At 40.6% G+C, this 27,992-nt stretch overlaps 1 protein-coding gene across 1 annotated transcript in view; it reads right to left on the reverse strand.

Moving 5' to 3' along the window:
• Positions 1–27,992, reverse strand: part of MACROD2 (mono-ADP ribosylhydrolase 2) — a 1,932,176-nt gene that overhangs the window by 114,340 nt on the left and 1,789,844 nt on the right. Inside the window, exon 11 of the mRNA XM_059406514.1 lies at positions 26,474–26,557. Coding sequence (XP_059262497.1) covers positions 26,474–26,557 — 84 coding nt within the window. The remainder of the gene's footprint in view (positions 1–26,473; positions 26,558–27,992) is intronic.

Genomic DNA, 27,992 nt, shown 5'->3' on the forward strand with positions numbered 1-27,992 from the left:
CTTCCAAAGGTCCCATAGCTAGCAGGAAGTAGAAACAGGATTTGAGCATTAGTCACCAGCTTTCAATGAGAAATCCATGGATCACCATGCTATCATGCTACCTGGATTCTCATTTAGGCATATGGTCTGGGAAAATGGGAGCTGGGGAGCAGTGACTGGGCCTGGGAAAGAAGGAAGCCATGTTGATTTGGGGGGCCCAGGATGTACCTTACGCAGTTGAGATGTTTCAGTAGAAAGGAAGGGAAATCAAATAGATGGGAAGGAAAAATAGACCAGTAGAAAATAGACCTCCTAACATGGTATCTAGAAAGTTTGTATAAGATTTTTTTTAAAGAAGTAAAGCACTTTGCTTTTACAAAAGACCTACATTAACACCTATTTTCAATAACCAAAAGAAATCTGCAGAGGATTTTCACTTTTATGAAATGGTAATTGCTTTTTTGCTTTGAGCCACTTTGGCTTACAAAAGGTTTCACAGGAAACTTCTACAGACAGAGCGGAAAACCTGTAATGGTCATTAAAAAAAATAATACACACACACACACACATACACACATATATGTTTTTGCTACTTGCTGAAATCCCTGGTTAGCTTTCTGTTTGTTTTCTTTTGTGATTTTGTCTGGGTTGTATTTGTCTGGTCTGCAATAGTCACTTCCAATACCTGGTCCCTTTATGTCACAAGTAGGACACTATCTTACTGTAAGCCCTCCTGCCAGTCAGGCAAAAAGACTCTAGTCCCCTTTATCCCAATTCTGCCTCCATTCTATAACTTCCAGACCTATCATACTTCCTCCCTCTCTTACATGTGTCCAGTACTGTCATTATTTCTTTCCCATCAAGCCATGATTTAAGAAGGCTGTCATTTTCAATTTAGTATAAATTACTTGTATTTAATAATTAAACCATCACCTCTCCCAAGTCTACTGATTATACACTAATTATCTAGTTTCCGAACTATAATGCCAGTTACAGAATTACTATGATGAGTGATAAGACTTCCTGGTATTGATTTTAAGTACCCCCAATTTGTATTAGGCATATTTCAAAAAGAGTTACTGGGGTCTCACTTTACTTTGAACAAATACAGTTCTGTGTGTGTGTGTGTGTGTGTGTGTGTACGCGCGCGCGCGTGTGTGGTTGTTATGTTCTCTTCCCAATATTACCTGTTTTTCCCTTGCACTGGGGTGATACTTGCTGGCATTAGATCATCTCCTTGAGATGATAATCATACTTAATAGCTACCTAAAGCAATTAGTCTACAGACTCAAGAACTAGGGAAAAATTGTCCAGGGTGGCTGATGTTATTTTAGACAAGTAAATGTCAGTATCAGAAGCCACATCAAAAGACAAATGGGAACATCTGTTTCTCTTCTCCTGATGGCAGAGGAGGCACAGACAATTAAGTATTGCCAGTATGTTCAATGCTATAGACATAAAGCAACACATGAATCCCTAACTGGAGAGTATTCTGGAATGTGCTTTGTTCTTTCTGCCAAATTGGTCAATTTGCAGAAGTCTGCCTTATCTGATGTACTGTTTTGAATAACTCTAAAAGCATTCCAGTTGTCTCCTCTCCATGGAAATATGTTTGGTGAATATATAGATTTATGTGACCAATGAAAAGAGAAATCTCTGCAAGTGATTTCATCCCTTCAAAATGAGAATCATTTCACCTAGTGGACATAGGGCTTTTCCCTCTCATGGGTTCTAAATATGGTCTTTTTTTTCACTGTAATATCGTTGACAGACAATGATTCTAGTTTCACATGTACATCATAGTGATTTGACAATCACATACATCATGAAATGCTCACCATGGTAAGTGTAATTATCATCTGTCAGCATACAAAGTTATTACAATTACAATTAGGGACAGTCATTTACTACATAGAGCCCCTTCCCACTTAAACCAAAGTTCTTCCATGAAGAAGGAGTGGATGTAGCAAGGAGCAACAGACAGGAAGAGTTCGATGGCGGAGGGATGATGGAATGCTACCCATGAGGAAGATGACAGGAGAACATTCTCACAGCAATGGTTGAAAAAGGTATTTAGGACTTTCTATCTTCTTGGAAGTTTGCTTATGAGAATAAATTATTCCACCTGTCGCAGCTCTCATGATAAATGTCAGATGGTCCTGGACTTGGTGGAACCAATTTCTCCCCCTTTTACCTCAGAAGACCTGTAACTTCTGGAAGTGTCAAAATCGGCCTTGAGGTATTTATTTATTCACGTAAGTCCAGTTGACGTACATCATTATATTAGTTTCAAGTTGAAGACATAGTGGTTTGACATTTATTCACATTACAAAATGCTCACCACACTATGTCTAGTTATCATCTGTCAGCATACAAAGTTCTGTGAATGTTGTCATAAAAAAAAAAAAACCAACATAGTAGTATTGTAATGAATGCTGCCTTGTGATTCCTAGTGTTAATCTGAACATGTCAAAGTACATCAAAAGTTCTTTCGATCACCTGACAATGGTCTGGACAAATACTCAAATATATGCACATACTTCTTGAACCATTCAAATGAATGGCAAGTGAATAATTTCCTCTAATACTGGTTACTAAATGTGTGATTGGAAGAAGTTACAACAACAAATAGTTACAGGGAGAAACATTGTATGCGCAATGAAAAGATGCCCCCCCAAAGCTGTCCTATGAAGGCTAATTATGCTTTTTGGTCTGTTTTAATTACAACTAATAATGAGGTCTACAAGGTAAGCTGTAAGAGGGTGAAATAAGGACCCAAAACTGAAGGTATTTGGTCAGGAAGCAGAGACCTCTAGCTGATTCCTTGCTACTTGAAAGAACTTCATTCCCAAACTCCCCACTCTTGCAAGTGTTGATCACGTTCTCATGTATGGTTTTCACGTAGCGCCTTAGGTTAGCAGTGTTTAGTGCCACAAGTTTGGGCAGAGTAGTAAAATAAGAAAGCTGTACTACTTATCTGGGGCTATCTGAAACATTAAATATGATGAACAGCTTTTAATTTCTCCCTTTGGCTTTTTCCCCCTTCTTTTCTGCTTCTTCTAGTATGAATTCATTAATCATATATATATGTTAGCACATTAACTTTTGTTGACTCATGGGCTAAGTAATACATTTTATCTAATGCTTTGGTAAAATTAAAATACAGACTTTTTTTTTTTTTTTTTTTTTGGTGTGTCCAATGTCATTCATGAAGCATGCTGATACGAGAGAAAGCAGTAGAGACACAAAAAGTCAAAGTCTGAGACTGGATTATTTTTCCCCATTAAAAGCCAGATCTGACACAAATTCCCTACACATCACCATTGCTGGATAAAGCCTTTGTGGTGCCAATATTTAGTTAGCAGTGAGGAATACTTACTGGCAGTCCATACATTTTTCACTCTGCTTGTTGGAGAAGGTTATTGTTATTCATGTGATGGATAGAAACACAAAATGAGTTCTCTAAGAGACCATAGCCCTAGAGGTCCATAATTCTCCTCTGACAGGACCACATTAGTCATTTTAGTGACTCAATTTTTGAACCTGTTTCTGTCTCCCTGAAGGAACGAGAGAAATCCTATGTAAAATGTATCCAACCTGAAAAGAGGACTCTCAGCGTTTTACCTCAAGTAAGATAAATTAGAGATATGGAAAGGAGCTCTGCTCTCATGACTGGGTGGTGTGGAGAAGCACATCTAAATATTTCCTGAGGACACAATGAGTATCTTTCTAGGAGATGGATTTTAGAGCAGGGGTCATCAAACTCTGGCCCATAGGCCTGTTTTTTCATACAGCCCACATGCTAAGAATGGGTTTTACATTTTTAAAGGGTTGTAATAAAAACAAAGAAAAATATGCGACACAGACCATATGTGGCCTGTGGAGCCAAAAATATTTCCCATCTGGTCCTTCACAGAAGTGTGCTGACTCCTGTTTTAGAGCAACCTAATGAAATAAATAGTGGGAGATGACTCAGCCTACAAAACCATGCATTTGAATGCTTTGTGGAGGGGTGATTACCTACAGGGTGTAGGAATTGGCTTGACCTATTATGAAGATAACCCTCTACTACTTCCTGTCCACCAAAGACATCACTTTTGGTGAGGTAGCAAAGCCCACGTCTCTGATTAGTTCTCACTGATTCTAAGACTGCAGATGGTATTGGAATGGACTTTTGACTTATACGTGATCTTAAGTCAATAAAAGGATTTAATATTTGAGGGGGTCCCAAAGAATCCAAGGGTAGAGACACAGTGAGGGTGTAGAAGGTCTTAGAAGAGGAAACAAGAAGACCATTGGGGATTATGGTGGTTTTAAAAACATGCCCACAAATTGTTAGATCTTCCTCTCTTCCAGAGGTGGAGCTTAATGGAAAGCTCTCCTTGACTGTGTGATGGGTTTAGGGACTTGCCTAATTAACAGAATATGGCAGAGCAGTGGTCTGTCACTTTTGGGATTAGGTTATAAAAGGACTGTCACTTCCACTGTGAATGTGCTCTTACTCTCCTGGGTCACTTGCTCTGGAGGAAGCCAGCTGCCATGTCATGAGGATACAGATCAGCTTATGGAGAGGCTGACACAGTAAGGACCTGAGGCCTCTGGGCAACAGTCAGCAAGAAAGTGCCTAAAGCCAGCCTGCCCCAAGAGAGGATGTATGCTGAAGGTGCGGTGAGTATATGGGGACACTGAGCTGAGTAGGTGCCAGATATGTTATATAGGTTTATCCCACCTTCAGTCAGCTGCGGGGATGAAGGACCCACCAGGGGTTGAGTCAGTTTTAATGTATTTTTGTCCTTTCCCTTTTGCAGTCAACTTTTGTCTTCACAGATTGAACCTCTTCATGAATCCCAGCCTGGTCCCTCGAATCCTTCCAGCCTGGTCCCTCGAATCCTTCCTCTCTAGGTGGAAACTGATTTTTAGTTTCTAAGTCCAGAACAATGGGTTTCCTTCCAAGAAATCCCAAGAGTGCTTACAGCAAATCTCCTTCTAGCAATTGAAGCTGTTCATCCCGGGCACACTCCCTTGTCTCTTTCTCCTCCCTTCCCCTCCATACTTACCTCCTTGTTCTCCTACTGCTCAGTTCCTCTCCTAGCCAGCACCTATTTTCCCTGTCCTGTGCACTTTGGGACAACACTGGTAGCGTCCCAGCCTGCTTTCCTCCCATCTCCACACTGCTACACATTTCGTTCAAGGAACCATGGGTATGAAGCACCACTCTTCCTGATCTGATTGAGCCCTCTCAAGTGTACAAAGGGGAGAACCATCCCAGTTGACACCTGGCATCAAAATGTGTAACAGTTGGTTTGACCAACATTTATTTTCCATTTATTGAACACTTAATATGACTTAATGTGATACCGTGATACAATGACAAATACATATTTGGTCTTTGTCTCTAGTTCCTGGCACCGAGCTTCTAAAACCCCTATGATTTCCTGAGTGATAGAGGGGATAGGAGCATCTTTTGTAATTCGTAGTAAGCCCCTTTCAACCTTACTTGATTTTTGTTAATAGGGAGGCTCTTGCTAGAGGACTCAACCATGTGACTAAAGTGTTGGAATTTCAGCACCCCCCCCCATAACCTCTGGGGAGGAGAGGGTGACTAGAGATTGAGTCAGTCACTGATGGCCAACGATTGAATCAACCATGCCTCTGTTACAGAACCTCTGTGAAAACTCCAGACAATGAGGTTTGGACAGCTTTCAGGTTGGTGAACACATCCACAAGCTAGGAGGTGGTGCACCCCAACTCCACAGAAGCTCCTGTGCTCAGGACCCTTTTGGACCTCACTCTATGTACCTCTACATCTGGCTGTTCATTTGCGTCCTTTGTAAGATCTTTTATCATAAACCAGTAATAGAAAGACAGCTGTTCTCCCTGAGTTCTGTGAGCTGTTCCAGGAAATCATCAAACCCTAGGAGGGGGTTGTGGGGACCTGTTACTCTATAGCGAGGCGGTCAGTGGCCCAGTTTGCGTGGCCTAGACTTGCAATTGATGTCTGCAGAGGGGCAGTCTTGTGGGACTGAGCCCTTAACTGAGGGGGTGGGGGTGGGGGGGTGTCTGATGCTTACTCCAGGTAGTTGATGTCAGAGTTGAAGTCAGTTGAAGGATACTTAGTTGGTGAAGCTGGGGAACTGGAGAATTAATGGGTGTCAGGAATAAATCCACACAATTGGTGTCAGAAGGGTTTTGAGTGGAAAGAGATTGTAGTGGAAGTCACATTTGAGCATTGTGCTAAATGCTGTACAGTTTCACCCAAACTGGTGTGAGGTAAGTGCCATCCTTGCCTCCTTTTTTCAATAAGGCAATTGAGGTTTCCGGTTAAGTAATGCAGCCAAATTCCCACTGACCAAGTGAAAATTTAGACCTGGCCTAATGATGCTAAGATCATGCCCATACTCTGAACCCCACCTCCTTTTCAGCATTCAGAAAACACCCTAACACATACCCTGCTGTTTAGTTCTGGTCTGAAATGACCTTCACCTCCCAAAGGTCTTTGTTAATCAAGGTAACAGCAACTGCTTTGGGGTAGATTCAGCGGTTGTCAAATAACCACAGGTCTGACATTCTGGGGGGTTATTTTCTGCCCAGGAAAAGGAAGATTTCAAAACCAAAATTACACACAAGGCAGGCAATCCCAGAAAAGAAAGGGATTAATAGGCTTCCTGTAACTGGAACTACCACATTCTGCTTTGGGGAGCCATGTTTTATTACTATGTTCACTGCTCTTTTATTCCCTAAAGAACTCTTTCAACAATGATTTATCTTAATTTAATTTTTTTTTTTTCCAGGAAAGCAAGTAGTACACTTCATCCCACTTCATTCAAGAGAAATGATTTATAGTTGTGGTAAATCCCCTTTTTTCATTTGCTTAATTTGTTTGTTCCTTCTTTGGGTTACCCAGAAATGTTTACTAAGTGCCTAGTGTTAAACAACAACAACAACAACAATAATAACATTTCTCTAAAATACTATAAACCCTTTCATTTTTGGAGGTAAACATATATGAGACTTCATGGCTGCATGTGTGCTTGATATATATATTTTTTTATAACGCACTGTCTGCTTTGATCAGAGTTAAAGTTTTATCGTAGAAATCTGTTACCTCAAAGGTGAAAAAGTTGCCAACAGCCAGTAACAATTGACAGTTTTTCAACATAAAGAGCAAAGAGTGTTCTATAAACTTAAAAAGAAAGACACAAACAAACAAGTACATTCCAAACTTATATATATTATAAATTTTCAGGAAACTGACTTTTTATTTCTTTTCTTGGCTGAAACTTCACTGTTAGCTCATAAGGGCTTAATGATTCTTTTGGTGGGCACCTGTTGAAGGAATAATGGCAGGCTTACTGAAGGGATATCAAAGAGAGACGGTAGAAACCCTCTATACAGAGGGAAGTAAAGGTTACAAATTTCTCCAGGGAAAGACTACATGTGACAGAGGGAAAAAAAAAATAATAAATTTACTGTGCTTTTTCTGGGAAGCTAGCAAAACTGCCTGGGATATGATTTTGCTAGTCAGTTTCCCATTCTAGACCCAGGATATTTAAAAAGGCAATTTTGTTTTCTGGAGTTTTTCCTGTGGAGAAGAGAACAGAGTATCTACCACCTTGAATAATTAATAATAGCAGTGATAGCGGCTACCATTTCTGAGTGCTCACTGTCTAAGTTACCTGTCAGACTTCAGGCTTGTGCTTTCATGTGTTTTACTTCTAGTCCTTGCTCAAGTCCCAGGAAGTGAGGATTCTTACTCCTATCTTGCAGAGGCAAAAACTGAGGCTTAGAAGGACTTACTGAAGTCCAAAGGCCAGTAAGTGGAAGAGTGGAAGTTCAAATCTGGATCTGGCTGTCCAGGGAGCCTGTGCCCCGTCTGACACGTGCTACAGCAGAGGCACGTGGCATGGTGCCTCCCCGGCTGACTTGAGGCCTGGAAAATGTTCCCTGCTTACTGTATGAAAATGCTCACTGTCATGTCATTAATTTTTATGCAGAATTATATTTTAATTATAATTTAATTAAATTTGGAGGCATAGATGCAATGTGAAATCATCACTCTCTTTTGTTTCAGGACTTCTTTTTGCTTTTCCCAATAAATATCCTGTTTACCCACCAATAGCCTCCTCTAAGGGCCTCTGCAGGTAATTGAGGGATACGCTGTTTTAATCATGCTTCACAGATGAGGAACTCATGTGTTTGGTGGGACAGCCAGCTTCAAACGTGTTCCCGTCCAACTCAGTCCTTGAAAATCTAACCCTGTAGTTACCAATGAGTAAGTTGAAAAGCAAAGCCTCACAGGGGCCCCTGCATGGCTCAGTTGGTTAAGCATCTGCCTTTCGCTCAGGTCGTGATCCTAGAGTCTTGGGATCCAGCCCTGCATCAGACTCCCTGCTCAGTGGGGAGCCTGCTTCTCCCTCTGCTTCTGCCCCTCCCTCCACACCTGTGCTCTCTCGTTCACTCTGTTCTCTCTCTCTCTCTCTCTCTCTCTCAAAACAACAACAACAACAACAAAACTTTAAAGAAAAGTAAAACTTTGGGATTCAGCCTCCTAAGATTGATGTCCAAATTTCAAAATCAGGTCTTACACCCACAAACTGGCTCTTGCATTATTTCCAAGATTCATTTTCTAAACTGTATCCTGAAGAAACATCGACCTGCAGAAATAGCCCTGAAGGATGCCAGTGATCAAAACTCAGAGCTGGCAAAGTGGCCAGAAACCCACGCTGGTGGTGACACCCAACCTTCCCTAATGTAATGAGGGGTAGATAAGGAAATTGGCAACAGTTGAGCACCAAGAAGGAAGCAAAGCCCTGTGGATGCCAATATATAAACAGCAGGCTTCTAAAGACAAGGTTAACACACTAGCCAAAGGATTTCCGAGTGTAAACAGAAGCTCACATTTTGTCTTTGCCTGGCGCTGCCATTGAATGAAACTACTTGTCAACGGTACTTTGGGCATTTCTTTGACCAACAGTCCAATGATTTGGAAATGTGGAAATGGCATTTTAAAAAGTGAAAATGCAAACTTAATAACACTGAATTCCACGTTTCCTCCCAAAGCACTTTCTTTCAGACTAATGGTAATGCTGATTTTCTCTAAGTTCTCTGTGTACTGCCTGTGGGACCTCTTTTCCCAGGTCACACCCCAGCCACCACAGACTGTCCAACATGTCTTGCCTTGCCTTCCCTTTTCCTCTTTCTTTTTTCCCTCCCTTCCCCTCCCTTCTCCTCCCCTCTCCTTTCCTTCTTTTTTGCCTTTATTTCTCCTTCTGATGTTTTATCTCTCCTACCACTGCATTGATTTTCATTTTGAGTACCCTTGCTCCAGTCACTTTCATTAGACCTGCTTCTTTCCCAATCTTGGCATTGATCTCTGGTTGGGTACCCCCTAGCTATAGCTTCTCTCTACACCTCCCAGGTTCAAGATGGGATTTTTAAGGCAGTGTCAACACTTCCCTGCGAATTCACTCTGATGCCCACAGACTGGCTTGTGGAGCCGCACACGTAATGGTCACCATTTCAGGGTCTTAGACATGCAGAGCTCTATTGTGATCATCATCAGAAAGTGCCTACTGAGTGTATCAACACATATATGAAGATACTTTCTGGGAGAACTTCATAGACAATTCTGATATTGCCTTTTAGTCTAGTTTCCATTTCCTTTATATCCCCTGCCTCTGGATTTAGTGTTTTTACACCCTCATCTACCACCCAAACTATCCCTTAGCGGAGAAGAGTTCCAGATTTAAAACAAAACAAAACAAAACAAAAGTAGATAGATAGATAGATAGGTTTCTATCTATCTATCTATCTATAGATACATATATATATGTCCTTTGACTCAGCTACAGTATAATCCCAATTTCCTATTACTCCCCTGATAGCACACATTCAAAATGCAAATCTTCACACACAAAGGAAGAATAACTCTTGAAATAACGCATGGTGCCATCGAGGACTGGAAGCTCCCCCTTGATTTAGTAGAGCTGCCCAGACAGCAGAGTGCTCCTGCTTAGCAAAAGCAACAGAACTGAGAGTCAGCAAATTCTGTAGGAGAGTAATTTTAAACAGGAAACAGAAATGGTGAGTATATGGTGGCATAGCTTCAACCTTTCATAGAACCATTGAGATCATAAAGATTAAAGCCTTCATTTGATAGATATCAGAGATTTGTTAAAGTCAATTGGCCCAGGTAGGAATCCAGTTTTCATTCCCCCAACTGTACCCACTCTTGATTCTCTCACTCTTGAATCCTAAGCTCCATGATTATATAAAATAGATTTTAAGACTTCCATACTCACATCTTCCTATCTGTGCCTGCTTTCTATTAGTAGTTTCCAGTATTTTCTTCAGGATCTTGTTCCACAAAGTTTTGAAAGTGAAACTTTATGTATGTATAATGGATATTGGAGCAGATTATTCCATTCCATATATATATATATACACACACACACATATCTATGTGTATATATATATTTATAATGTGACATTGACTATATATGTATATATATATATGTATATATGTATTTTTATAATGTGACATTGGCTATATATATAGATATAGATATAGATAAAATTATAATGTGACATTGACAATCTCTATTGGAAGACTCCATCAGGCTCCCCTGAGCCTGGAGGACTCATTAACTCTCTCAACTGATGTGAAGGTGATGAGAATGTGGTCAGAACGACATTGTATAGCTTTGAGACAAGGCCATAGAAGGTGATGTGAATTCCAATTGGCTCTTGCTTAGAGATATGACCCTTGGGAACTCTGAGTCAAGGTCTAAGAATGCCCTGAAATTGGTAGATCACAGGGAGGGACTCCACCAAGCTAGAAAGATGCCCAGGGAACCCCACTTGTTCCAAGTTTCTATTGTTTAAATCTCCCAAGCCCAGGGCTTAGACAAGCAAGTGAGCATCTCCCATTTTCTGCTAGATGGTGCTGAATGGAGTTAGAAACAAGCTATCTCCACTGATCCGATCTGTGGACAGAATAAATGTCATTATGTTATGCCAGTAAATTTTAGGGTATTTTGATATACAGCCATAGCACCTGGAACACTTTTCCTCCTTGCCAGTGGAGAGCACTCCCTGACTTCGCGTTTGTGAAACTCAGGAGGAGAAACTTCAAGCAGGCAAGCACTGAAGATTCTACGGGTTAATCTCCAAACACCAGTCTCATGCAAAGCCAATGAAAATGCAACAGCAAGGGGAAAAATGAGACAAAGACAACCAAACAACACCCCCACCCCAGGCCCCAGCAAGAAAGCATTTCAAAGAGTAAGCATTGTCGCTAAGTAACGAGAAAGAGAAGAGCAAGACTTCCAAAGGGAAGAGAAAAAAGCAAAGATAGAATGTGTGGTTGAAGCGGCTTTGTGTCTTGGATGACCAGTCCCATGAGGTAATAAGGATTCCAACTGGAAAAGACCCACCATGGTGCCAACAGGAAGCATGGGCACATTCAAAAGGGTGTGAGGGAGTTCATGAAGGGATATTTTAAAAGATGTGCACAGAATCAAGGCAAGTAATAAAGGACAGTGGGGCTCCGCAGGGCCAATGATGGAGGGGAACCCCTCTCCAGGCCTGAGAGGAGGGAGGGAGTGGTTGGTTAACTAGAAGTGGAGAGGGCTCCTATGGGTGCTGTGGCCTTGGGTGGAAGAACAGAGCTATTTCTGTCTGGCAGCGAAGGTCCAAGGGAATAAACGCTTTACGCATTTATATTTCTGCCACTCTCCAATCTCCTGTAAGCACTGTCCCTAGGACAATCTATGCTTTCCCAATGTGGGGCAAGCATTTGTTTCTGGCAGGGAAAAACAAATCCTCCAAAAGGCCTCAGCATGTAAACAGATATACAGCATATTTGTGGCATTAAAACTTCAGGGGAGACTTAGGACAGAATGCCCTAAGATCGCTCTTATAGGGAGCATGATAATGAAAAACAGAATTAGAAGCATTGACTAACCAAGCCAAAGCTCAAGGGCAGGAGGTCTGGTCAAAGTAGCCCCTTGGCAAGTAGACACACAGCCTTTATTAACATTCTTTCTGACTGCCACGCTTTATAGCTCTGCATCTACGCACAGGGACAGAGGGTGGTTAGGATGGGTGATATGGGGAGACCACCTATTTAGCAGAACAATAGATGGCGAGAATTAGCAAAATGTCCACAATTGTAGCAAATCTTGCCGTCACTGTAGAAATTACCTTTGTTTTGGGTGTATTTTAATAATCACAAAAAGAAAGGAGATGATCCTAGGACATACATATATCATTGCTCATTTGTTAATTTGATATTATACAAGGAACGAGTCAAATTTTACAATAGGGCTGAGTTAGAACTTTCAGAAATCCTAAAGACCAAACAGATCCTGGTGTTGTCCCCCATCCTCATATTAAAATAAAATTAGGGCGCCTGGGTGGCTCAGGTGGTTGAGTGACTGCCTTTGGCTCAGGTCATGATCCTGGACTTCCAGGATCGAGTTCCACATCGGGCTCCCAGCTCCTTGGGGAGTCCGCTTCTCCCTCTGACCCTCTCCTCTCTCATGCTCTCCCTCACTCATTCTCTCTCAAATAAATAAATAAAATCTTTAAAATAAAATAAAATTAAATAAAATTAAACACACACACACACACACATACACACTCAATTTTAACCTGGCCCAATCTCTATATATGCTTTAAAAGAAGACTTCTCTTTAAATGATCTGATTACAATATTCTGGATAAGTAATCAAAGCTGAGATTTTCATACTTATTTTTGGCACCCCTGCTTTGCTGATATATAAAGCATTGTTTAGTCTCAAGATAGGGTAGTACAATAGCTTTGACCAGAAATAGTGGTAACATGTATCCCCTGAGCATATAGAAGATCATTATTAAATGTATTATCTCCATGACTTGGTAGACAGAAAATGTCTTGGTAGGTCTAAGTTTTGGGATCTAGCTTTTAAAATGTATAAAGCATCATTGTGTGTTTCATTTTAAGTTCACCCAAGGAGACCCATGCCACTCTGATGGTGACAAAGTGCCATGGCTCCTGGAGATCAGTAAATAAGATCCAGACTCTTTGGCTTGGTTTCCAAAATTCTTCCTATTTGGCCCCAATCCACATCCACCCTAAACTCAGTGTCTATGTCATTTGGGTCATTTGCTTCTTTCCTGTCTATCTAGGCCTTCTGTTTCATACCTTCCTCTGGCCATCTTCATGCTCCCTTTCTCCTGAAGATTCCCTGTTCTGGGGAGAACCCCTGGGGACCTTGGGAAAAAAAGTTAAAGACCCAGTGCCCATCCTTCTTCAGTGAGACTGGGCCTCAGTGTTCTCTAACTCTCCAGCTGATTCTAAAATCAAAACTAGAAGAAGTTTGTGTTCTCAAATGCAAAGTTTAAGAAGTGCTGGCATTTAAGTCTGGTATCATATTATCTTATTTCTAGGCCTGATTTCCCAGAGTTCCTGGCCATGTTATATTCTATAATTTTTTCACTTCTCTGTGCTTTAGTTTCCTCATCTGTAAAGGGGATATCATAGCACATGCTCGATAGTATTCTTCTAAAGATGAAATGAGTTAAATGTGAAGTGCTTAGAAAAATGTTTGGCACATAAAAATTGTACAATAAATGTTAGGTAAATGGCCTCTTTGATGTCTGGAAATGCTAATGTCACTGTCTCAGTGCCTAATCAATACAGGTGGGTCAATTATTTTTGACATCAAGAGAATCTGTGATCTGAGACCAAATTCTCAGGAAACGGGATGCTTAAACCTGGGATTCTCAACCTTGACTACACCTGAGGTTGACACAAGGTGTTTAAAAATATACTTTTTTTTTTTTTTTTTTTTGCCTGAAAGGAAAAAAAAAGAAAAATCTGTTGTCTGGGTTCCTCTACCGGAGGTTGGACTTCATTGGTCTGGGGGTGGGACACAAGCATGGGATTTTTTTTTTTTTAGATTTTTATTTATTTATTTGACAGATGGAGATTTACAAGTAGGCAGAAAGGCAGGCAGAGAGAGAGGGGGAAGCAGACTCCCCACGAAGCAGAGAGCCTGATGCGGGACTCGATCCCAGGACCCTGAGATCATGACCCGAGCCAAAGGCAGAGGCTTAACCCACTGAGCCACCCAGGTGCCCCAAGCATGGGATTTTTAAAAGTTCCCCCAGAAAATTCTATGGAAAAAGAAAATGGTTCTTTTCAGTGTACTTGCAAATTGGCTCGAAGTTTGAGAATGTCTAAAATAAAAACCAAGTATAAAAAAAAAATGGTGTTACAAAGATGCAGTGCATTGAGTTAAAATGCAGCTTTGTGATTTGGTGGAAGGCTGAAACTGAGGGCAAAAATCCACATTTTTAGCATTCACCATAAGTGGCAGCTTTGACTGAAGGAGTAAGTTCCCCTGAGAGTAGCATTTTGCAACCGTTCACCACTCAGCAAAAACGCCTCACTGTCTCCCCATATTCTAGAACCTACCTCCCCATTGGTCCACCCCTTTCTTCCCAAACCCCTTATCTACTTCCTTTCTGCCAGCAGCAAAGATTATTAGAGATCAGTGGGGAATTCTCAGGATAGAGAACTGAGAAATGATTCAAGTGATCTGCTGGCATTTTTCCAAGGAGAATAGAATAGCCTGGTTTTCTGTGTATCATGCGTCAAGCAGGGCAATCCCTGGAGATGGAGTCATTTCAGAAGACGCCTCTGATGGCTCCAGAGTGGCAAGAGAGAGGAATGCTCAAGCAAGGTATTAGGAGCACGCGCTGACCACCCAGGTGATTCCAGCGTAGGTGGACTGCTTTAAGGCTCTCTCCGGTATCGTAGGAAAGCACAACTTTGTTACAGTAGCAAATTGAAATTTTGAAATATAATGGCAAAACCCTAATGTGAAAACTCAACACTGTTCAAATAGCAATAGTTCTCCTTAAAGACTAAACCAAACCAAACCTTTCTCTGCTGAAAAATTAGTATCTAATATTATAAGCCATCAAAGGACCTCTCAGCATGGGGACAACACTGGAAAAAAGAAAATCACTCTAATGTTTTACCTCTATAAATCCAGGGACTGAATTTTTGACAAAACGAACAAATGCATTCTTTATCCTCAGTTTTGGAAATCAAAACAGGCAAACAGCAAAGCACATGTAATCTGAATTACTCACCCACACTTAAAAGACTTAAAGAAACTTAAAAAAATATTATTGAAAGAAACACCGTTGATGGCCTGATAAACAGGTCTTTCCTTTTGATGTTCCGTAGCTCACTTAGGATCACTTTTCATGTGAGTCCTCTCGACAATTCTAGAGTACTTTTAAAAAAAGTTTCCCCATCTGTGAAATGAGATGTTCTGAGAGGCCTATTTCATTATTAAAACCCATGACTCAAAACGTTTAAATTAAGGATGAAAATATTTACTAGGCATGAAAGAGCGATCTCATAAAGAATCGATTTTCATGAATTTGATGGTTAGGTAGAATTACAGAATTTGATAGTTGGAGGGGGCCTCGGGGATATCAGGTGGAGGGTTTGATCCTGTGCCTAGAATTCAGGTCTAGTGGTTCCTAGCTCAGGGCTCTTCCCCAGAGCCCACAACCGTATTTCCCCTTTCCTTGCTTCCTTGCCTCCCACCCATCTTCCTTTCTTTTCTCCCTTAATTTCCTTCTTGCCTTCATCATACATGACAACAGTTCCACCATCATCCATTAACTGGGAAATTACGGATTGAAAGTAAACAAAATAACAGCAATAACAAACACGTCTTGTTGGGAGAGAACCTACTGGAATCTTCAGTACCTAAAGCACCTAAAATCATCTTTTCTGTGAGTTGTCTTCTTTGTTAACACACTTGTGTTGACTCTCTTTTAGTTGTTATGATGAGACTTTTCTTCACGCCTGAACATTTTCCTTTTGCTTGATTGGAAAGTTTGCCTCAGGATGGGGTAATATGACCTTCCTCGGGGGCCGGGAGCAAGAGCTACCTGGACAGACATGATGGAGGGTAGGAATAAAGATTCTTTTTCTCGGAAAGTTTGAATTAAATGGAAGCAGGGCACAGCTTCTAGGTTAGGTAGTTGTGGAGAACATGAAAAGACTCATCCTTGACTCCTCTCTCTGTCAGATGCCATATCTCATGTCAGTGAACTGGTTGGCTTTACCTTAATGTAATTCCAGAATCTGACAAATTCTCCCTCAACCCCCCAACTGCCATTTGGGAAAAGCCACCAGTATCCCTCGCCCCAACAGACTATCTCCCTGTTTCTAACCTTAGCCACTGCCCCTCCCCCCATTCTCAACACAACAACCAGAATATTGTTTTAAAATGTAAGTAAGATTATGTCTTTCCTCTGTTTAATATGTTCCATTTTCACTTCACTCAGAGACAAAGCCTAAATTCTTCTAGTGGCCCCCGTGCCCTTGGCACTGATTGTCAAAGTGGAGTCTTCAGCCCAGGACACCAGCATCACCTGTGGAATTATTAAGACTGCAAATTCTTGGGTACCCCGGAGTGCCTGAATCAGAGACTGGGTTTAATATGGTTTGACTTGCCCTGAGGTGATGCACACTCAAGTGTGAGACCCATGTCTCTAAGGTATCAACCCTCAATGACCCTTAATGACCTCGCCAGTGACTCACATTGACCTTCTTTTCTCAGAGTAGTAGGTCAGACCTCTCTCTCATGACGGTTTTGGTGCTTGCTATTTCCTCTACTGGAATGCTCTTTGCCCACTTAACTTTTCAGCTTACTCTTTTATATTCTTCACGCTTCTTCTCAAATACCAACTTGAGAATCTCTAAGGTCCAGCATATTTTTAACCTTAACCCATCTCTCTCCTAAGACTCTTCCCTGCCACCAACTTATACAGACAGGGGCATCTGTATATAGGGCATCCCTATCTCCTCTTCCATGGTTTTTCTGCATGGTACCTGTCTTGGAGGCTCTCATGGAGTTGCTGTCAAGATGTCAACCGTAATCTGCAGTCCTCTGAGGGCTTGCCTGGGCCTGGGGGATCTGATTCTTGCCTCACTCAAATGACCTGCAGATTGTTGCTTGCTTTTGGCAGGATGCCTTAGGTTCTTGCCATGTAGACCTTCTCATAATGGTAGAGGGTCCTCAGGACATATCTCCCTTACTCTAGAGTGAGTGATCCAAGAGACAACCAGGCAGAAGCCATATTCTTTTATGACCTAGACTCTGATGACCTAGAACGTCATACACTATCAAAAGATAGTCTGATCCAGAACCATCGAGGTAAGCCATTCCCAATTCCTAACCCAACTGTTGTTTTAAGATGCTAAGTTTGAGAAAAAAATTTCAGGCAGCAACAGATAAATAGTATTGCATATGCCACCATTTGGCTTACTATGTATTATATATTCTTTAATATTTTTAAATCCATCAACTGCTACCCCCACATACCCTAGAATATATGCCCCCTAAAAAGAAGGGTGTGTGTGTGTGCATTTTCAATATCTAGAATAGTGCCTGTATTATCAAGTAGTGGGTGTTTAACAAAGATGTGGAATTAATGCATAGAAAAGGTATATGTGTGTGGTGGGGATCTATGTTGGTGTGGTTGGAGGAAGGATGCTGTGGGGTGTCTCTGTGACACCACTACTTTGTACAACTCCAGGGGATACCATTCCCACGGTACCCATGAGAATGGAGACTTCTGAGAGTATAGATCCATGTAAAATTCACTTTGGCCTTGAAGATCTCCTGAATGGGCTGTGGGGCTCCATTGGCCACAGTTTGAGAAACACTCATCTGGGAGAACAAGACCACTGGCAATTGGAACAAGAATAAGCCTCAGAAGAGAGATCTTTGTTCCCAGCATCTTACAGAAATAGCAGGGAGTCACCAAACTTGAAGAGTTGATGGGGGCTGGACAGTGACTGTCTCATTGGTAGGTCAGAACTGACAGACCATAACCAGAGACCAAGTCCTCCTTTTTGCCCCTTATCTAACCTGGTACCCACCACAAACTATTAGAGGCAGGAAGCAGAGGCTGAGGAATGACTGAGGAAGAGGTTGTATAAATATTGAAGGTAGACCAGTTTCTCAGGAAGCTTGACTTGAAGTTAAAAAGAATCTCTGAACTGACAGACCATATTCAGAGACCAAGTCCTTTTTTTTTTTTTTTTAAGATTTATTTATTTATTTGACAGAGAGAGATCACAAGTTAGGCAGAGAGGCAGGCAGAGAGAGAGGAGGAAGCAGGCTCCCTGCTGAGCAGAGAGCCCGATGTGGGACTCGATCCCAGGACTCTGAGATCATGACCTGAGCCGAAGGCAGCGGCTTAACCCACTGAGCCACCCAGGCGCCCCAAGACCAAGTCCTTTTTGCTCCTCGTCTAACCTGGTGCCTGCCACAAAGTATTAGAGACAGGAAGTAGAGGCTGAGGAATGATTGAGGGAGGAGGGTGTGTAAATATTGAAGGTAGACCAGTTTCTGAGGAAGCTTGACTTGAAGATAGAAAGAATCAAGGGGCGGCTGGCCAGCTCACTTAGTAGAATATGTGACTCTTAATCTCAGGATCATGAGTTTGAGCCCCATGTTGGGTATAGAGATTACTTAAAAATAAAATCTTAAAAAAAAATAAATTGAGATTAGGAAGGAGAAGGTAGGTTGGGTGAAAGTCCATTTGGGACAGAAATTAATGTGATTGGTCAGGGGAGTGGAGGCCTGGTGAACCCAAGGGAGAGAGAAGAGCAAAAACACTTAGCGAGAGAGGAGATTCAGTCAATGCCTTTTAAGTCTTTTCTCTATTTGCAACATTATTTTGTTCATATTGAAAGGAAATTCAAGCCTTAATAAACAAGGTGGGTGAGTTTTTGATGGGAGGAAGCTCTTCCTGTTTTGATTCCATACACTTGGGCTGACCAGCTGTTCTGTCCTGAGATTGTGGCAGGCAGTTTCCACACATTATCTTGTTTAAATCTCTCATACTCCTACAGGGGAGGTTCTTTCCTTCATTTAATAATGAAGAAACTGACTTTTAGGTTAGAAAAACTGCCAACGTAGGAAGCAGAACTTGTACAGTCAAGAGCTCCATCTACACTCATGTCGAACTGTGGTTTCTCCTCCAGTACGAACATCCATATATGTTACCACCCAAGCCAGGACACCCCAGAGAGTGAAAGAGAGTCTTGCCAATAATATGCCAGTGACAGACATGGACAGGATCATTCTGAGTCACACAGCACCTATGCTTAGTCTGGCTATGTAAGTTCTTCCTTCTCACTATGGAAAATGCCTCAATGTATTCTGAGCCCGTTTAAAATCCTAATGCTAACTGAAACAGGACTCCGTGTTTAGAACCACAGCTCTGTTTAATGGGTAACTGTAGAGATCGTGACTGTTGGGCTCTTCTACTAATTTGCAGTAGGGGGATAGCTCAGAATGGCCCTGAATCATGCAGAACATGAAGAGAATAATTAAAGCAAGATGACGACATGGACTTTTATTGTATTCTGATTTTCACTGTGGAAATTTTACCTTTTGCTTAAATTCTTGGTATTTTATGGTCTAGAGGATAAAATAAAGCTTTTCTTCATGAGAAAGCTGCTTTTGCTTATTCCTGCTTCTTCTTCTTCTTCCTTTTTTTTTTTTTTTTAAAGCTGGTCAATCACTAAGCTCATTTGAGTGATGGCTAAGTCAAAATTATGACTGCCTGATTTTACCCTTCACTGCACTTGTCAAAAAATTAAATTAAAGATCATGCTTATGAATATAATGCATGAACTGCTGCATGGCTTTCTGAAAGATAGAATGTCCCTTCTGTCCAGCCACTCACAAAACAGCATGTCACATGATACATTAATATGCAGGAAAAATAATAGGGCAAGGAGAAAATTCTGCCACTTAGGAAATATGATGTGCATTCCACCAATGGTTCATGTGTTCAGAAAAATTTATTTTAGTCGAGATAATAATAATAATACCTCTAATAGCAATATTAGATCCTTCAAACTTGTAAAGTGCTTTCTAGTTTCCAAAATGTTTCCACATGTAATCTCATCTGACAAAAGAAATCATCAATATTTTAGAGTGCAGTAGAGGGCTGCTTGATTTAGCATCACAAGGGCTCGGGCTCCTGAAGAATGTGTATCCCATGTAGGCTTGTTGAATATTCTATGTAGAGGCAATTGTAGAGTGAGAGCCAAAGTGCTAGTGCTTTCTGTAAAAAATATGGTGGAAAAATAGCATTCATTACCACAAGCCACTGACGGCTTTGGAGATGAATGTATGGAGAGAATTACCGTTCTAAATTTGCTCCTGAATTTTAGAAGCATAACATCTCTAGTTTTTAAATGAAAGTATGTTTTTGTTTTATCAATATGAAACCATTCTTGCCATATATATGTACGTTTTCCAATTATGCACAAATTTAGAAAGTTGAGTACTGAACTCTTCCCAATCTGCCCCCGTCTCTTCTCCACTCCTTTAAGATAACTCCTGAGATCAATTTGACATGTATCTTCCCAGACTATTATATATGTAGACATACATGTATACACATTTATAGGTAGGTTTCTATTTTTATATGTACATTTGTAGGTATTTACTGTCTACCAATCACTTATCCAATCTACTTATTACATATCTATCTAATTCTTGAATACATGGGTGAGCTGGTGCTTTTGTAAGGAAACTCCTAAGAAGCCAGAAATGATGGCGATTAAATCAAGATTTGTAAGCAAGCACTGAAATAATTGTTTGCTTTGAGGCATTTGCCAACATCCGGATGGTCTAGACTCTAGAACAGTGGTTCTCAAACTCAAGTATGCATGTGTTAATACCCCAAGGGTTTTTAAAAACACAGATTTGTGGGTCTTACCTCATTATCTCTGATTCAGTAGCTCTGAGATGAGGCCCTAGAATTTCTAATTCTTACAGGTTCCCAAGTGATGTTGGTGATGCAGACAGGAATATTCTTTGATAATCACTAGCTAAAGTTTGGGTTTGAATTAGCCACACATATGAGCCATTGGACCTACGCTTTGGTCCTGAGTAAAGTGGGAAATTTTCCCCTCTCAGTTTTAGCATTGGTTGGAGAGGAAGAAAGGAAGAAAAAAAGTCTGTTGAGATTTCCTAATCTTATAATATATGTGTACTAACATGGGCTTAAACAAGTAGCAAACAAAACAAAAAACTCTATCCAAATATGTAGTTTCCCTGAATCAGCAGTATCTTCAGGCATCTCAGACTTCAGAAAATCCCCACAAATAAAAATCTTAAGAACATGGCCATAAAAAAAGCAAAACTTACAAAGAAATAACCATAACTATGAATCTGCAAAAACAACAAATTGTAGAATTTGACTTACACAGAAAGACTAGATATTGGAATCTCAGATACAGATTATTTTTTAAAATATTTTATGTAGTTATTAAATAAAGAATGACCAGCTATATTTGAAACAGAACCAAATAAAACTTTAAAAAATGAAAAAGGATAACAATGGAAATTAGATTAAATAAAGTTAAATAGGATTAATGAATAGAGAGATAAGCTTGAAAAAAGTAACCAGAAAGCATCAAAGAGAGCTCTAGAGAGGGACACAGAAAAACAACAAGAACAGCAACAACAACAACAACATAGGTTAGGAGTCATGAAGGAGAGAAAAAGAATGAGTAGGACATAGTGGAGGTATAATATTTGGTGAGGCAATAGGAGAAAAATTTTCAGAACTTTACTAAAAAATGTTTATTCCTATATCCAAGAAGCAGAGCGACTACTAAAAAGGATCAAGAGAAACCCACACAGAGGGACATCATATGGAAACCAAGGGACAAATAAGATAAAGATCAGATTGTCAATGCAACTAGAAAGAAAAGAATCTAAAAAAGGAACCATGTTGAGATACCACCTTACACCAGTTAGAATAGCAAAAATTAACCAGACAGTAAACAACATGTGTTGGAGAGGATTTGGAGAAAGGGGATCCCTCTTACACTGTTGGTGGGAATGCAAGTGGGTGCAGCCACTTTGGAAAACAGTGTGGAGATTCCACAAAAAATTAAAAATAGCTACCCAATGACCCTGCAATTGCACAACTGGGTATTTACCCTAAAGATACAGATGTAGTGAAAAGAAGGGCCATCTGTACCCCAGTGTTCACAGTCTCCAAACTGTGGAAAGAATCAAGATGCCCTTCAATGGACAAATGGATAAAGAAGATATGGTCCAGATATACAATGGAGTATTATGCCTCCATCAGAAAGGATGAATACCCAACTCTTGTATCAACATGGACAGGACTGGAAGAGATTATGCTGAGTGAAATAAGTTAAGCAGAGAGAGTCAATTATCATATGGTTTCACTTAAAGGATTAACACAGAGGACATTGGGAGATGGAAAGGAGAAAGGAGTTGGGGGAAATTGGAGGGGGTGACAAACCATGAGAGACTGTGGACTCTGAGAAACAAACTGAGGGTTTTGGAGGGGAGGGGGAGGGGGGTGGGTAAGCCTGGTGGTGGGTATTAAGGAGGCATGTATTGCATGGAGCACTGGGTATGGTGCATATAAACAATGAATTTTGGAACACAGAAAAGAAATAAAATTAAATGAAATAAAAAGAAGATACTATAACAATGCTAATATTTTAAAATTACTTTCATTTATTTAATGATACATAATAAATATATAATTATATTTTGAAATATAAAAAAAAGAGACAATTAGACTGAGATATTACTTCTTAACAACTACAGAACTGGTAAGGATGGAGAAAAAAATCTTGAAATGCTGCAAGAAAATAACCACCAACCTCAAATTTTTACCCAGGAAAATTGCCTTAAAAAATAGCAAAATGATGTTTCCACACAAACAAAGCCAGAGAGATTTTCATTAAAGGAACTTCTGAAAGGATTTCCCGGCGAAAGAAGGAAGAAAGAGTATGAGAGGAACATGTGTTCTTAATAGGGCTAAGTTTTCTATAATATTCTTTCAATTAATTTTTTTGTAAGAAAAAAAATTCGTCCAAATTCCTGAGAGTTGGAATTGCTAGAACTGCCATTCACCAGGTATTCTTCAAACAATTGATCCTATAATTTGTCAGCTCATGGTTGGTTTATCATTTATACCAGATGCCAGCCAATCTGAAGTTACTAATCATTTCATTATTAGCATGGTGTTGCAGTGGGTCAATACTCTGATCCATGAAAGTTCAATCAAAACAATTAAAATGAAACTCTATATCCCAAAGTCCATTATACAAGAATGCTAATAAATACATTTAGAAATTGTCTGATTATTTCTTATGGTGTTCAGTACTTTAGTACATTTGCTAAAGTAATAAGGCTTTCAGTCAAGCCTGCAATGATAGCAAAATTGCCTCCTTCAAAAAAACTAAGTCTAGTTTCCAGAAGAGGAAAAGGGAAAAGAGTTAGCCAAGTTATGTCGCTTGTAGAAAAAAAAAAAAAAAAAGAGTTTCTGACATTAACAAGCTGCATGGACTTTGGGCAAGTTAAAAACCATTCGTAGTCTACTTTAAAACAGATCAGTAGAATGAGATGACTTGCCCAGATGTTCGCAAAATTCTTCTGGATCAAGATACAGTTATTATGGTTATATATGACAGCAAATTTAGGTGAGTTTGTGTTCCAACTCTATTCTCTAAGATCCTGTCTGAGAATGGATATTATAAGGTAAACAGAGGTAATCAGGAAGATCCATGAGTCTTGGAATCAGGGCTGGGAACCCAAAGGAGAGAAGAAGTAAGAGGAGGCCAAGAAATGGAGAATTAAGCTGAGTAATCTATAAATAAAAATACCAGAAACTTCTCTTACTGTAATTGATAGATAGATAGAAAGATATCTATCTATCTATCTATCTATCTATCTATCTATTTATCTATCTTAGGGAGATGACCACATTGGAACAGGACTGATGATTCTAAAATGGGAATCCCACCACAGAGAAGGATCATAATCTTCATTACTCTTTCACCCAGGGATGCAATATTCCCTTTGCATGTCTAGTGGGAAAGAATTGTAACTCTGCCAATCAAAGATTATAACACTTTGAATCATGAGAAGAAGTGAAATATATATAACATGAAATAACATGAATTCAGGACCTACTTTATTTCTTCAAAATAGAAACACCGATAAATAATGAGTGCCCATCATAGAATCATCTACCTCCGCCATATCCCCTTCTTACCATTTTCCCGCAATGGTTACTTTTTTTTGTTCCAAAAGCCATCTTAGGGACAAACACACAATTCCCTGTTTCTATAGAACGGCTAATGTTAGATTTCATCATGATGCCACAAACAGAATGTCCCTGGTCACAAATCCACAGTGGGGGCACTTTGGTGCCTCAGAGCATATTCTGAGACCACATCTTTGGGTGAGGTGAAGCCTACTATCTACTCATCTTGGTATTACACAATGATGTTCCTAAGCAAAGGAAATTACTTAGGAGGCAAAAGAAGTTTCTGCTCATCTGAAGGAATAAGTGGGAAGAGCAGTTTATGGCTCACCATGTGACCCTCAAAATGACGACAGGCCCAGGCTCCAGAAAACCACCTCTGATGTGGGTTGGACATTTGCTGGGAACCACTAGGTGAGATGGAGCCTCTCTAAGGAAAAGGCAATTGTTGTTTTGCCCTTAACCCGTTTCCCAATCATGACCTCAAGAGATTGTCCAGGAAATGACCTCATTAGAGTAAGAGATGACAGTCCAAAACTCTTACTCTCTTGGGCTGTTACAGTTGTTGGCCTTCTCCAGGGTTCTAAGTGTTGACCATGAATGGTTTGAAGCTCCCAAGCACGTTAAGTGAATTAGAGCAGTGTGCACCCCCTCATGGTGCTGATTATGATGGCGATTATAATAGCCATTCTGAGCACCGGACCTGTGCCAGGCACTTTATACACATTATTTCTATCATTTACTGTTAGCTGGAAATGTTTATTTCTCACTCCTCAACCAAAGGGCAGAGAACATTTACTGCTGTGACTTTCTCCCCATCCCCTCACTTATCCAAGCCTGGGGGGAAGAAACACATTCATCTTGAGTCTCTCTCAGACCCCCTTGTCCACAGAGAGGGCTTGTCTTGGGCTGTTCTTTTTCATATAATTAGCTCACCCAGTAGCCTCTGTCTAGGCACCCAAGATACCAAGGACAATGGTACTTGCTCCTGAGGAGACAGAGGTTACGTCTTTCATATTCAGGAGTGAAATCCAGCATTTGGAAGCCCATCTGGTGGGGGCAGGGAGAACAGAAGTTCTCATCTAACCTCATTAGTAACAAAGATCATGTTTTTGGTTTCAAACTTTCTGATAGCTTTGCCTTCTCAGTTGGTTCTGAACCCAGATGTGGACGAAGGCAGTGTCATTGCTTATCAGTTGGAACCTCGACCCTCACGCAGGGGCTGTGCTCTCATGGAGAAGAAATGTTCAGGATTTCCCTTCGAGAGAGAACATGCTTCTGTGAATGAAGTGAGGCAACAGCTTCCACTGGCCACACTTTGGGGTCCACTGAAGCATTATATTCACACCGAGGCCACTTTCTCCACCAGCTGCTTGCAGCCAGTGAGTGAACTGGAGAAAGGGGATCTTGGAGCCAGCCATTCCTGCCCAGTGCTCTGGGCCTCCCCATTCTTTCCCAGAGTTCACTGCAGATGGAGGCTCTTCCCAGCTCATCTTCCTTCTCTCTCTTTCGCCTCCTCCTGCTCTTCCCCTCTTTCCCCTCAAGGCTCCCCACTCTCATACATTTCCTGCACTTCTATTTCTTGTCTTGGCATCTTCTTTCCCAAAGACCCAAGCTGACACCATCAGTATTATAATGCTCTCCAATTCACAGCAGATGAAGGGAGGCTCCAAAGTGAGAAACGAGAAAGCATAAATACGTTCCCCTTTAAGAAGTTCATGCATACTCCGGAGATGAGAGGCTCCCTTAAAAAAAAAACCTAATCTACATTTTAAAAGAAAAATGTGAGTATCTTATAGATGGTACTAGTGTTGTAAGTCAAAGAGAGACTGACTTCCTTTCTTCAGCAAACTGAGCCCAATTGAGCCTGTCCATTTAATGCAAAGATATGCTGGCTTCTAGAAAGTAGAGAGAACAAAAAGACCAGAAACATTTCTAGCATCCACTGCTCAGGTTTGAACCTGAACTCAGAATGTACTCATGAAAAGAGCAAATGATCTCAATAAGGCAATTAGCTACTCACTGGCCATCACACACCCACGTCTCTGCCTTTACACTTACTCCATGACAAAGCCCTCAACTTGTCAGCACTTTGCAGAAACAGAAAATACATCACAATGAGAAAATGGGTTTTTTAAACTTGGTTTTTACCTTCACCAATTAAACCCAAATCTGATATTTTGTCTTCACATTCAGGGGAGAATCAACATATTAGGAAAGGATAAAGAATTCTTCTGTGATTTTTGAACCCTGGGAAATATCAGAACATGAGAGCACATACAACATTTAAAAGTTAACCAGAAATTTCTTTTTCATGGAATAATTTTTTAAAGACAAGAGGAACAGGACTCACCTTCACTAGAGTCTCTGGAACATTCTGGCTTCTTTGCTTTGCTCTTCTTGGGGGGTGGAGAGAGGCCTTTTGGCTCTACCCCCTCTGGAAGCATAAAGATTTAAAGCATTTTTATTTAGATAATAAATATTTAAAATTATGTTGAAGTTCAAAGTCTCCCCACGCCACCCTATCAGTAAACCCACATGTATAGTGAGGCTTGCTCACAGATTTCATTTGTCATTTGGGCTGACCTAAATTTTGGCAAGAGCCTGTGCTTCTCCAGTGTACATAGATTGACATTAAAGCCTCAGCTTAACATCTTTTTGTGACCATCAATAATGATTCACACGAATGTGAAATCTTAAATGTTTTTTTCTGAAATTAAATGAAATTCTCCATAAGGCAACCCCAAATTATTGATATTATTATTTTTCTCAACAGGAGTTTGATTTAAAACTTCACAGATTAACTGACAGTTGCCAAAATGCAATTTCATTTTACTAAATCCTCAAAGTAGAGCTAGATCAGCTGCAATGTCATTTCAACTTGGGAGGCTGGGGTGGAGCTTGAAATTATCCTCCTTCTATTTAACAGATTTCTTTAGTCATCCAAATTCTAAACAACTTCTGTATGCCCCCAATTAAATTAACATGTTTCCCACTTTTCTCAATCCTTCCCAAGACCTCCTGGGGCTGAGTCTATCCAAGGAGGCTGATAATTTAAATTCTGAAGACTGAAAAAAAAAAAAAATTCTGAGGACAGTGTTAGGAAAAGTATCTCTAAATTCATCCCCTTCAGATATAGATTCTTTGTTATGCATTAATTTATATTTCCAGTCCTGGTCTCTCTACTAAACTCAAAGCTTTTATCTTCAACTTCCATGGCAGCTCGTTTTGTATTTGAACTGACTGTCTTCTGTTTTCACCTCCAGATCCACTCACCACCCCCGACCCCATCTCCCACCCAGCTGTGCACCGGGAGACTGGTCTGTCTGTGAAATTTCTGGCTTTCTTCCTAGGCTACTAGTAGCCTTCAGGGCTTATTGTATCCCTCTATCTCATATCAGAGCCCCAATCCCTTGGCCTTCTCCACATCTCCTTTGTCTCCAGGATCAGGTAACTACCCCCTCCCCCACTGTCCTTTCAGGGCTGGGATTTAATGGTGCCTCCCTCTTTCCAGCTCTCATGATTTCCCATCACTGGGCTCTCACCAAGCATTTCAAATTTATGTAAATAATCCCATTAGGCATTTCAAACAGCACAGCTGCAACACGTTCTTGTCTGCAAACCTGTTCTCCCCACAGTATTTCACATCTCACTATCTACCCAGGAATTCAAACCCCCAAACGGAGATAGGGTTCTTAATGTTTCCTTTCAGTCACTTTTCCAGGAAGGTCATTGTAAGTCTTATCAGCTCTGCTCCACAACATCCCTTATTCATCCACTGAGCTCATCCTTTGCAATCATCATCCTAATCCAAACCAGCAGCCTCCCTTACCTGGCTTCCTGTAGTAACCTCTGTCCTGGTTTTCTAATCT

This window comes from Mustela nigripes, chromosome 7 (assembly GCF_022355385.1).
Source record: "Mustela nigripes isolate SB6536 chromosome 7, MUSNIG.SB6536, whole genome shotgun sequence".
Classification (NCBI taxonomy): domain Eukaryota; kingdom Metazoa; phylum Chordata; class Mammalia; order Carnivora; family Mustelidae; genus Mustela; species Mustela nigripes.